This window comes from Rhinopithecus bieti, unplaced genomic scaffold, assembly GCF_001698545.2.
Source record: "Rhinopithecus bieti isolate Rb0 unplaced genomic scaffold, ASM169854v2 scaffold_641, whole genome shotgun sequence".
Lineage (NCBI taxonomy): Eukaryota > Metazoa > Chordata > Mammalia > Primates > Cercopithecidae > Rhinopithecus > Rhinopithecus bieti.
The window spans coordinates 1104054-1117643 of NW_016803417.1; the positions used below are offsets into that span (position 1 = coordinate 1104054).

Below are 13590 nucleotides of genomic sequence, written 5' to 3' on the forward strand. Positions count from 1 at the left end.
TATATATATATATATATATTAGGCATGGCACACACCTCTAGTCCCAGTTACTCAGGAGGCTGATACAATTTCTGGGAATTTGTAGGAGTTTGACAGATTTCTACCCCTGGTTTTCTTTTAGATGTAAATGTGATGTTGGATGACCAGGCTTTCTTATATTTTATATGGAAGTAGCAGTTGGGTAACTCATGTCATAATGTTTACGTCAATTTTGGGCTGAATCAAGAAGGAAAGATGGAGAAGGAAGGAAATGGAGAGAGAAACAAAGGGAGGCAGAGACACAGTCAAACAGTAGGAGCCTCAGAGAAACAGATCTTCCTGAATCCTTGGGTAAGAGTTAGAAGGAAGAAAGAGTGTAAGAGTAGGTGAGAGAAAGCCGCTGCTGGGTGGGACGAACTGAGGGCAAGTGAATAATGACCAGCGCGGGGGGACACTCTGTTGGTTGTGCCTGAGGGAGGTGTTGGGGCTGACAGTTACGTGTCCCCGGGCGTGCAGCGGGTGGCTGAGCCTTCACTGGCACAGAACAGCGTGACAGCTGTGTAGACAGGTGAGACAGCCCCAGTTATGGGGGGCCATGACATATGTTCTTTGATAGCATGCTTTTATTTCCGTTTTTAATTAATTAATTAATTTCGAGACAGAGTCTCACTCTGTAGCCTGGAGTGCAGTGGCACCATCTCAGCTCACTGCCACTTCTGCCTCCTGCGTTCAACTGATTCTCATGCTTCAGCCTCCTAAGTAGCTGGAACTACAGGCACCCACCACCACACTCGGCTAATTTTTATATTTTTAATAGAGATGGGGTTTCACCATGTTGACCAGACTGGCAGTGAATTCTGGGCCTCAAGTGATCCGCCCATCTCGGCCTCCCAAAGTGCTAAGACTACAGGCGTAAGCCACCATGCCCGGCCTACAGCATGCTTTTCATAAGCCGGAAAACTTCAGTTAATGAAATATGAATTTATTTATTTAAATTTTAATTTTCTGGATACATAGTATGCCCATATTAAAGATGAATTTAACCCATGTATACCTACCATTGTGTACTTTATAATACATGGAGCCCTTGCAAATATTTACAAGGAGGTAGGTAACACATTGCACGGGCTTCCTTCACATTACTGGGATATCACATACACTGTTTTGAAGTTTCTAGACACACATAAAAAAAGGAGAGTGGAAAAACTGATGATTTCCCTGGATATCAGTTTTATGCTGAAAGATTTAGTCACCGTTTCCTTCCCAGATCAGCTTACCTAACAGATGAGAAGTGACCAGCTTTTGCTTTCCATTTAACAGGTGACAGAGGTAAAGGATGGGCTGCCCCACTTTCAAATGGCAAATAACCAATGATAGAACACTCTGGGTGGATTCCCCATAAAGGATAAGGGAATATAACTGTGGCAGTTTTCAGGGAAGACCAATCTTTGTTGCTCTTTTTAGGGAATAAATCATGCATTACACTGACTGCAGATCTGAGACGGGCAGTAGGGTCCAGGCAGAGCGCCCGTAAAAAGGCAACTGTGTGGAAGCTCCTGAAATTAAAGCTGGCAAGCAAGCAGGAGCTCGAAGTCATTCTCTCACTGCTAACCAGTGGCAGCCTTTGAAACAGAATGTGCAAGGGTGCTTCCTAGAGGATGGAGGGTGCCAGTGTCAACAGCCCAACCAAGGAGAGAGAGGGAGAAGTGATGATGCAGTCAATACCTGCGTGAGCTGTCGATTTCCCACTTCAGACTGAAGGGCACTAGCACTTGCCAATTAAAATGTTGGTAGAAATGTACAGATTATCTTTTCGCTTTTTGTTTTTGTTTTGCTTTAAGATGGGGTCTTGCTGTCACTCAGGCTGAAGTGTAGTGCACAACCACAGCTCACTGCAGTCTCGAACTCCTGGGCTCGAGCAATCCTCCTGTCTCAGCCTCTTGAGTAGCTGGGACTACAGCCACATGCCACTATGCCTGGCTAGTTTTTTAAAAAAATTTTTGTAGAGATGGGGTCTTGCTATGTTGGCCAGGCTGGTTCCAAAATCCTGACTTCAAGTGATCCTCCCACCTTGGCCTCTCAAGGTGTAAATGAACAAATCAGCAACTTTGATAATGACCATGCACATAAGGCGATCACACTTTAAAGTTTCAACTTGGGGCTGGGTGCGGTGGCTCACAACTGTAATCCCAGCAATTTGAAAGGTTGAGGCTGGCAGATCACTTGAGGTCAGGAGTTTGAACTCAGCCTGACCAAAATGGTGAACCCCATCTCTACTAAAAACACACAAAAATTAGTTGGGCATAGTGGATCACACCTGTAGTCCCAGCTACTCAGGAGGCTGAGGTAGGAGGATCGCTTGAACCCAGGGCACGGAGGTTGCTGTGAGCCACAACAGTTGTGCCACTGGTGGGTGACAGAGACAGACTCTGTCCAAAAAAGAATAAAGTACCAAGATTCAGGAAGTTCTTCAATTTATGTTAATCAAGGGGGAAAAATGCCAGTTTCATCATCCTGGTTCCTGAAGGCAGTATGTAAGAGTTTCAGGAGTTAGAAAACAAGTAATTAAAGGTATGACTTTGCAGAAAGGAAAACTAAGTTGATTTCCCCATTAAGTTCAAGAAGTAAAATAAAGTGCTAATTTTTTTAGTCATAGATGTACCCTAAAAGTAATGGGACAACTTTTAAAGAAATTATTTTTTAGTAGATGCTAAAAAGTCATTTTATTCTTTTGAACTGAGTGCTTTACTTTTAAACACTTGGAAATTGTGCTCTGCTGCCATTTCATGGTCATGCTCAATGCTATAAAGATGAAGCTTCTCCAGGGAGAGAGGGAAAGATTTGCTGGTCTGGTGGTCTGGCCATGAAGTTAGATCTCAAGAGTATAAGAAATAAATTCAGGATTTATGCACACAATATTAACATGAAGTTTTCTTCATAGTTATTATATCTTTAAGGTCAAAGAAACAAGAATTATGTGCTACATTTTATAGTTTATATATTTTAAATTATGTCTATGCATATTTACCTATTCTTTTGTATTTTAATGAATAATTATATTTCCTTTTTCTGCTTCAAAAGAGACATACAGTGGTTACATATGACTCATTCATCCTCAGAACAGGCCTGTGAGACAGGATTTATCATTTTATCCAGAAAACAAGGTACAGAGAGGTTAAATCTTGAGCTCAAGGTCACAGGGCAAGCAGGTGGGTCAGGAGGACTCAAACCCCACGAGTCTATTTCAAAACCAGGTCCCATAGCCCTGCAGTATACTTGCAGATGGATGTGTAACACGTTACTAAAATATACTCCAACTGGTATTTTATATGGGTAAATATCTTCAGCAAATAACTAGATAATGAAATATTTTTAAGTAGCAATCACAGAATATTAATAAATTGTGAAATACACACTTATTAAAAAAACAGGCCGGGCATGGTGGCTCATGCCTGTAATCCCAGGACTTTGGGAGGCCAAGGTGGGAGAATCACTTGAGGTTAGGAGTTTGAGTTCAGCCTGGCCAACATGGCAAAACCCCATCTCTACCAAAAACACAAAAATTAGCCAAGTGTGCTGGTGCATGACTGTAATCCGAGCTTCTCAGGAGGCTGAGGCAGGAGAATCACTTGAGACAGAGAGGCAGATGTTTCAGTCAGCTGAGATTGCACCACTGCACTCCAGACTGGATGGCAGAGCAAGATTCTGCCATATATATATAAATATATATAAATTTATAAATAAAATATGTGTGTGTATATATATGTGTGTGTATATATATGTGTGTATATATGTGTATGTGTGTATATATATGTGTATGTATGTATGTGTGTGTGTGTGTATATATATAATATCTTGCCCACAAATAGAACCAGACAATGCTCTTTTTACTTTTTAGAAGTCAAAGCATAAGATTTGTATGCCCGAAACGTGACCTGTCCCATTCTGCTCTGCTGAATAAAAAGGGAAGAATATATTAGATATAACATAACAAAGGCTTTGTTCGATGATGCATGCAGTGGAATTTTAATGTTATACTTTTCCTATAAACATGCTTTTAATAAGGCAGTAAACTATATTTAGCTAAAGATGAAAATAATTGATCCATTTTGAGCCATTAAGGCAGTATTTTTTTTTTACTTTACTTTCATCCTACTTTTCATTTTCATGGAAAGTACAGAGGTAATAGCAGATGAATTTCAATTAGTTTCAGTTAGTGCCATAAATTGTTATCATGTATCGGGTTGCTGGGTTCTGTCAGAAACCCCCCAGCAGAACACTCCAGGTTTTGTTTGCAGTTGAAAGCAGCATTTGAGACTGTGATGTCAGCTCTTCCCCATGGCACTGGAGCAGTTCTAACAGTTTAGGGTAATTTACTTATATAAATCCATCCAACTCTAGAGCCCAGAAAACCATGACCTCTGGATGGACTAATTCCATCACGGAACCACTGTGTTCTCCTTTGGAAGCAGAAGATGTGAAATAAAACAGTGACTGCGGGAAGGAGCTACACTTTGAGGTGGTATCTGCGTGTGTCTGCAATGGGCAGAAGTTCAAAGGAGAGCCGACTTCCTCCTGGGAGTATCTCTTGTTACCGATGCCCAATATCCACTGTTCTAGAACACTCCATCCACCATTCTCCCCTCACATCCCTGCACTTCAGTAACGTCAGCCCTGCGGTTGCCAGGATTCAGGGTGTGGTTCCCGAAGGGACATGTCACCCAACCACAGCCAATGAGACACGATGAAACTATTTTTCACTGTCCTTGGCTCCCTTGCCCCAACTCATATGCTAAAGTATTTAAAAAAGGGGAAATTAGCACAGAGGGAGTACAAATAAACTATGATGAAAACTGTCCACGTTCCTCCTGGTGTTATTAGGGTGACATGAAGAAAAAGCAAGGACTGAAATGTCCAGGACGGTCACGGATTGCTCCATGCGACCTTTCAAACGTGCAGGAACACAGCACTGCTCCTTGCTTTCCATCATGCGCCAGACTTCTAGCTTCAAATGCCAATGACCCAGGCAGGTGGGAGGGAGTCCCTAGAAAAACTCCAATCAGCCTGCAGATTGGGGTGGAGCCTCAGGAATTCCATGCCATTTGCAGTGGGGAGGAGCCTGGCCCCTCCTCTTCCTGTGTGGAACCTGGGATTCAAGTAGCCAGCTGGCCTTGCGCAGGATCCTGCTTCACCGCGTCCCCCAACTCCACTTTTTTTTCCTTTCACCCGGTAAAACCCTGTTTTACTCACCCTTCAAACCCTCTGAGAGCCTACATTTTCGTGGCCATGGGATGGACAAGGACCCCGCTTTAGCTGAACTAAGGCAAAGCCCTGCAACACCACCATCTCATAGCTGACTTGGAAATAAGCTAGAAGCGGCTGTGTCAGCAAGACCACCAAATGCAGCAAGGGTGGCCACTTCCAGCTAGCTACTGTATGCATAGCTGCCTTGCCTCAGCTGGCTACTGCCATCCATGGTAAGCCATTCTCCCGCGGTCACCTTCTCTCCGCTGGCATGGGTACTACAGATGGAAAGGCCATTTTCCCAAAGTGCTATGTGTGTACAGTGGCACCCGCCTGGTCAGCTCCCATTCCTAAAAGGTAACCAGTTAAACTTAGACGTGGCTGGGTGCTTGCGGCCCGCCAATGTCTGTCCCTGCCCATGCCTCCGGCTTCATCTCCTGCTGCTGCCCTTCACAGACTCTGCCCAGCTCACGGTGTTGGCCCAGTGTCTTTTGGACACAATCCAACCCCCCCAGCCTCTCTGTCTGCTTATCCTGTCCCTCTTCAAGACTAAGCTCAAATCCTCCTTTCTCGGGGAGGCTTTTTCCTAACTTCGCAGCCTCCAGGGCTCTCCTGAAGGCCACAGCGCCTCTATAGCTGACTGGCACCTGGTGTACATGGATCCCTGGCTTTAAATAGAGACTGATATCCTCAACTTCATCAGTGCCCTGGTGGCAGGGGCTGAGACTTCTACTCTGGGGTACCTTTAATTCCATTACACATAAGAGCAATGCTAATGGCAGCCTCTATTTACAAAACTCTATATATGAGAGACTGTCCTGAGTATAGCATGTAATCTCATTTATCTCTTTTCACCCTCTCAGCATCCCATGTGAGGCAGATATTATCTGGAATCTGAGAAACAGAGCAGTTAAATAACTTGCCCAAGGGAAACGGCACACCCAAGATTTGAACCCAAGTCATGTGACTCCAGAACCTGAGCTAGACTGCCTTTATAAATGTCTGTTATTCGTGAGGAGGAACTTAACTCATCCTGTTTAGCCAGCATGTTATTACTCTCATTACCAAGGATGAAGTTTTAAAGAAGAGCTTCAATTTCATTCAAGGATTCTCTTGTCTTCATCTCAATTGACCATCTATTTCCAAGTTAGGCCGAATGCAAAAAGTTTTGATAAAACTCACCATGTGGAGGGGGCGGGGGTAAGGAAAAGAGTTACATCCTGAACTGCTTTCACTTATATTCACTAAAACATTTATTTTCATTTACTGTGTGCCAGGCACTATGCCGGATACAAGTGACATTGAGATAAAGTAGAGCCGAAATTATCTAAGAAATGGCTTGGGGCTTCAACCAAGTATGGTACTGTAGATGTCTCAGAAGCAAAGTTGCAACAGCTATATTCTTTTCAAAATGCAGTTCTGGAAAGACCACTAGGCTTTGCACAGTATGAAAAGGGATTTGAAAGCCCAGCAATGAAACTCAAGTATCATATACCCAAAGTCTCAGTTAAGAAATAGAGGTCACAAGGTGACTGAAGCGATTTGGTATGAATGTCTCTTTCTACATGGAATGCCCTCCCTGCTAAACATATTTCAGCCTGCCAGGGAAGCCAACGGTGTATTTAGGAGGCTCTACCTCGAGGCCTTCTCTCACGCTGGATCCTACTCTTTGCTGCATTTCCTGGGAGCCTCTGTGGGTATAATTCTGTCTTGTGGTTGTTGGTTCTTGGCTCAGGTGGGGATGGGCTTTCTGTCCTAGGCCTGCTCTGCTCTGAGATTTGGACTGTGATCCAGTGATGCTGTAAGAACAATAATGGCAAGAATAAGATCTGAATGGGACTAAAAGGTATGTCTGAATATGACCTGGATTACAGAAAAGATACAAAGAGGAGAAAGCTTTCTTAAGGCAAGATGTTAACATTTTTTCTTAACTTTGTTTACTTGAGAATTCACTTGAAAGGGGCCTCTACACGGAGTTAAATTAACTTGGCCAGGTCAGCTTTCCCTGAAGGCTGCCAGAGCTTGGTCTCAGCATGTGAATGTTAAGAGCATCTACCTGGGAGGTGCCTGGGGGAGTGATTAAGCACCAGACCTGGAGAAAATCACCTGCATATAAGACAGGAAACTAATTTCCACATACTTCTTATTCTGGCTCTTCGGTGGACAAAAGCAGGCACTCCAAATGGCTTTATACACTGGCTGCTGGGAGACAGTCTTAAATCTTGAAAAAAGCATTTCCCTTTAAGGGGGCAGTGTAGCATCATCATCTCTGACAACTGGCCAAGTCGGCAGAATAGCACTGATGCTATTCCTCCATCTGAGAACCAAGAGGACAATACAAAGGCACTTGAAAGAGACCATAGCGCTTCTTGCTTTGAGGTTTCTAAATTCTCTGCCATCAACATTCCACCTTAAGAACTTGCAGTGCCACTTTCGAAGGGTCTTTTCTTGGTCAAATGCTCCCTAGCCCAAACATCCAAAACACACAGAGGTTCAAAGTTAAAGCGCAGCACTGCAGGCTAACAGGATTGGGTGCAGTCTTAAAGACGTACTGTGCATTTTGTATTGAACCACTGGCTTTTGTGCTTTTGGGGAAGTTACGGTACTGGGGAACTTATGGTACATTTGGAGGTCTGGACTTCATGAAATGGTAATGATTTGTCAAAAATGTTATGGCTAAAAGCAAGTTACTACAAAATACAGCTCATTGTCTGGTTTCATAAATTTTATCAGAACACGACCATGCGCATTCATTTACATATTGTCTATAGTCGCTTGCTCACTAAAAGGGCAGAGTTGAAGAGTTGCAACAGAGAGCGTATGGCCTGCAAAGTCTAAAAGAAAAAAAATTGTAAGATAAGGTCTTGCTCTGTCACCCAGGCTGGAGTGCAGTGGCATAATCATGGCTCACTGCAGCCTTGGCCTCCCAAGCTCAATTGATCCTCCTACCTCAGCCTCCTGAGTAGCTGAGATTATAGGTGTACACCACCATACCCAGCTAATTTTTGTATTTTTTGTGGAGGTGGGGTTTTTCCATGTTTCCCAGGCTGGTCTCAAACTCCTGGGCTCAAGTGATCCTCCCACCTCAGCCCCCACAAAGTGCTGGGATTACGGGTGTGAGCTACCATGCTCAACCAAGTCTAAAATATTTACTATCTGGTATTTTACAGCAAAAATTCACCAACCCATGGATTAGAGAATTTTCCCTGATAAGAAAATACTCTGAGTCTACATAGATCATGGGGTAATTATTACAGAATGACTAAAAGGCTAAAACAGGTTTAAACATACATAGATGCAAAACTGAAAATAATTCCAAGCTTGGATGAAAGTATGAAATACTTTATGACATGTAAAAAATCTGGGTTGCCAGATATAATCTATCTCTATATCCCACCTCTACCCAAAGGTTCCAGACTCAGCTGGTTTTATGGGTGACTTCTGTCCAACCCTTAAGTTACTTTGTATTTCAGATCCCCAAAGAATATAGAGAGCTTCCAAAAATGCTTTGTGAGACTAGCATGCCCTTGATTCCAAAAACCCGACAAGCAATGCATAAGAGAGAAAACTACAGGTCAATCTCATTTATGAATTTAGAGGCAAACAGCCTATAAATAGTGTCAGCAAACTGAATCCGGCAACGTATTGAATGCCGTTTGATACTCATTTTAAAATGCTGAATGTAGTAAATTGGTAACTTTTTAATGTAGTAAACGTTAGAACTTGGCAAAAGTTAATACCTAAATGATCCACCAAAAATTATAATAAATTATATTTAATTTTAATGTATTATATTAACAAATATAATTAGATTATACTCATATGCATGTATTAAATAAATTAGCATGTTTAATTTTACACATTGATGCCCACTTTCTGGGCACTTAGTGGTTTTACATCCTTGGGCTGAACTCTAGACCACAGGTGGCTGTGGAACTGAACCAGGTCACTAACTGTCTTCTCACTTTTAGGCAAAAGAAAGGGGCTGCTTTAAGTCATCTCCTACCTTTGACTTCTAGGTTTCAGTTAAAGACACAAAAGCAGCCAGGCCCTCCTCCGGTTGTTTCACTGGCTGAATGATTTCAATGAAACTCAAGCAATAGAGAGAAAGATGCTTGAGAATACACTTTTGAGTCGCAGAGGCATTTGCACAAATGTTTCCCTTTTTCATTTCGATTTAAAAAGTGGCATGTAACTTGAGTCTGCGTATTTGTGGGAAGGACTGTATGGGCAACACCAAGAAAGAGAACAATAGGTTGTGAAAACAAGAAAAGGCCCTTCCAATACAAGCCTTTTTCTTCCTAGGTCTTTTCAGCTTCACAAAAGAAGACATATTTTCCATATAATTGCTAAACATGTTTGCTTATTAAATTATTCTTTAATTAGTTAATGATTTTAGCTATGCTTTGCTCTTCGGATATTCATTTTGTATAATAAAATAATTATAGATAATTAAACTATCTCAAGCCTTTTTCTTTCCCCCCAGCAAACATGCTGGGTATCCAAAAATGACAACAAGTTGTAAATTAATCTGGAAAACAAAGCATGACAGATGAATGATTTGGTTGGAATTAATTAGGCACTAATTATATACTGGAACTAGATGAAGAATGAGACTCATTATAAAAATAAAACGCTATTCTGAAGAGATGCACAGTTACCGACATCCTTACCTTCTGTGGTGATGGAGTTATTCCTTATCCAAGTCAGTGCCTTAAAGCAATCCTCTTCCTCGTTGAGAGTGAAATGGTTGCAGGGAACTTTCCCTGTGTACCGCTGCTGACTGCTGTTGGGAACCTCTCTGTTTGTCAGGTGTTGACTAATATCCGCCCCTGTGGGGCATGGGACCTGAAGTATGTCAGAGAAATGCTTGTTTCAGTGATAATAGATAAAGTGGTGACCATGGTTAAAAAAAAAAAAAAGTAGACATAGCAATGTTCAGTATGTCTTTTTCTGTCCCCAGATACAATCAATCAAATTTTAATCCAAGTAAGAAAAACACACACACACACAGGTGGAATGAGCACCTAGAAACAATTATCAGAGGGAGTTGCCCTAGTTATGTAATGCTGTGTAACAAACTGTTTCAAAATTCAGTGGTAAAAATCAACCATTAGGCTCCCAGCCTATGCAGGACAGTAATTCAGACATGGCAAGGTGGGGAATGGCTTGTCTCTGTTCCACAATGTCTGGGGGCTCGGCTAGGAAGACTCAGGGGCTGGGGCCTGAAATCATCTGAAGATAATTAAACTATCTCAATCCTTTTTCTTTCCCCTGGAAAATATGCTGGGTATTCAAATGTGACAACAAATTGTCCTGATTTGCCTTGCAGTTGATGTTGGCTAAGGGTTGGATTTGAGCTGGGGTTGTTGGCCAGAACACCTGCATGTGGCCTCTCCATGTAGCTTGGGCTTCCTCATAACATGGTGGCTGGGTTCCTAGGGCAAGTGTTCTGAGAAAGAGAGAGCCAACACAGAGAGGTCCAGGTTCTTTTCCAACCTAGTCTTGGAAGTTGAGCAGTGTCTCTTCCACCATATTCGATTCATGGAGGTAGCCATAAAGGCCTGCCCAGGATCAGGGGAGGGAACCTCAACTCCACCTCTTCATGTAGGAGAGGCAAGGCTCTGGAAGAGGACATGGAAGTGAATTGGATGTGGTGGCCATTTTTGGCAAAAGTAATCTGCCACAGAAACAATTATATCTGGGGTTGAAATTTAAGGGTATAGAGGGGCTAGGCAGAAAAGAAAAAGAAGGAAACATTATTATTTAACTTATGAAAAGTATAGAATTATTCCTTGTCTTGTCAGAGAAATATTCTCCTTCTCTTTATTCCCCTCCATCTTTCTCTCATTTTTGATGCAGATGTGTGTGGGAACAGAAACTTTCCTCTACTGTAAGGAAAGCAACAGTAAAAACACAATAAAGGATGATAGCTGATACTCATCTTCTGTGTCAAGGATACTGTGGCAAACTGGAGGGTTTGTGCTTGGGCCAGAGAAATCAGCCATGACTCAGCTCCATCTAGTTGCTGCCAGTGTAGAGTATGGATCCAGTATGGCCAGATCTGACTTCCCAAGAAATGCCAGGCCCTTGGGTTTTCATGTAGACTCCTGATTTTTTTTTTTTTATTGTATTGGTTCAAATTAAAATCAGACAAAGAAGTGTCATTGCAAAAACCAAATAAAACAGCATAGTGACCTGAGTTTCCCCAAATGGGCCACCACTTGGTCCTTCTGATTTTTAACTGGTTGCCAGGTGGAAGTTATGAGGAGAAAAAGAGGGCAAGCAGAGGGGCAGCCTAGAGGGAGCCTGAGGCCTTTGATAGAAGATCGATACCTACTGGCTTGCCGCATTCTGGGTCTAAGACCTCAGGGCTGTGAGGCAAGAATACTCCTAGAGCTATTACAGGCAATAAGTTCACTTGCGGTCAAGATGGATATTGGGGTAGAGGAAGTTATCCTTTGACAAGCAGGCAAATGCTGGCTGGTGCTTAAACTCATGGGGCTTGACTAAACTCCAGCTGACAGGAAACTTTTGGTTATACACTTCCTCAATAGAAATTGTAAAGCCTTAGTACATTGCCATGATGTATTTAATGCAATTTCAAACTAGATTAAATTAAAATGAAACAGAGCAAAACAGAACCAATGTTTAAAGCTGGATATTCTCTCTCCATTAAGAAGCTGCAGTGATATTATATTTAGCAAAAGGGAACAACTAAATAAATAGTGGTCATTTACTGTAACCAAAATTGAGGAGGTAAAGTTTTCTTATTAGTAATATAGCTCGTTTAGTAATACCCCACTAAAATGTTGATAGCATTATATTCATAGTTATTATAAAGCAGCCCACTGAAGGCTTTGGTGAAAGGTTTGACATGCACAATACTGAATATTGTGCTTCAGGTTTTGAAACCTCACTGGAACTACAAGGAGCATTGTAGCATAAAAGAAAATAAAATTTGGGTAACATTACATCAGTTTAGTAAGTCGTGATTTAACAATTGAAAAAGCCTTGGCAGAAAGTGGCAGCACTAAAGAACAAATTGAGAGCACTTCATTTCTAAAAGTTTCAAGTAGTGGGTGTCTAGGCAAAAACAAAAAAGGAAGAGGAGAAAAAAGAATAAGGTCCGAATGGAAAATTAGCTCACTACAATCTTGAAATGTAATTGCATTCTGATAATCCACATAATTCTTGTGTGCACTTAAATGTGTAGAGTTGTTTTGCATACTTCTCTACTATAAAGAATAAGAGCAATTAAAGAAAACCTAATGGGATTATGGCATTTTCACAAAGTAGGCAGAACTGAAGCTAGGATTATAAATTCCAAAGCCACACAAATTTGTCTGCACAGAGTTTAGAAGAACTCAGTGAATTAGAAAACAATCTATGGAAAAAGAAGCTTGCTTTGTGACCAGTTCATCATTTACTGTGTTCTTTCATTGAATGGAAGCTGTTAGCAGAAAAATAATTTGTATGGAGACATTGAGAAGAAGCCACTATAAGAAATTTCCTTCTTCCATGTGTGCCCGTGGGGCCACAGAACTATCCAGCCCTGAAAAGTAAAAAGAAGCTTCCTTTCTGAATGGTTCATCACATACTGTTTTCTTTCATTGAATAGCAGATTTCAACACTAAGAGGAGTTTGTAGTCAGACATTTAGAAGAAGCTAGCAGAAGTTTCTTACACCCATACACTCCTGTTGGTCAAGAGAGGTCACCAGCCCTGAAAAGGAAAAAGAGGCAAAGGAGAGAACAGTCTTTAATATAAGGGCTTGGTTATCTTTAATGAAGTGCCACAAGGACTGGCTATCCAAACTGAGGGTCTCTGCCACTGACTGAAGTGCCACTAAATTTGAGTGGAGAGCAGCAGATAACTTTTCAACCACACTGATTTGCCATTGCACAGTGCCACCATCACTCAGCAATAACTCACGGTGGCTAGGACTGCTGGCTGCCTAAGCCAATATTCTGTCTTCCTTTCTTTCTTAGTAACAGACTCTTGGGAAATATGCTCAGCTGAAAAACTGCATTTCCCAACTCATGACCTAAGAGGTGGTCAGGAGATACAAGCAGGAGTCCTTGGATGAGGTAATGAGAGAAGTCATCATGCTCTAGTCCTTCCTCTTTCGTGCTTCTTGAAAATGGAATGTTTGGGAGGCCGAGACGGGTGGATCGCGAGGTCAGGAGATCGAGACCATCCTGGCTAACACGGCGAAACCCCGTCTCTACTAAAAAATACAAAAAACTAGCCGGGCGAGTTGGCGGGTGCCTGTAGTCCCAGCTACTTGGGAGGCTGAGGCAGGAGAATGGCGTAAACCCGGGAGGCGGAGCTTGCAGTGAGCTGAGATCCGGCCACTGCACTCCAG

At 42.2% G+C, this 13590-nt stretch overlaps 1 protein-coding gene across 6 annotated transcripts in view; it reads right to left on the minus strand.

The window, feature by feature from the left end:
* Positions 1–13590, minus strand: part of CFAP61 (cilia and flagella associated protein 61) — a 296096-nt gene that overhangs the window by 81633 nt on the left and 200873 nt on the right. For all 6 annotated transcript variants that reach the window (XM_017883237.1, XM_017883229.1, XM_017883246.1 and 3 more), the window contains one exon: positions 9897–10071. In XM_017883237.1, the coding sequence (XP_017738726.1) occupies positions 9897–10071 (175 nt within the window). The remainder of the gene's footprint in view (positions 1–9896; positions 10072–13590) is intronic.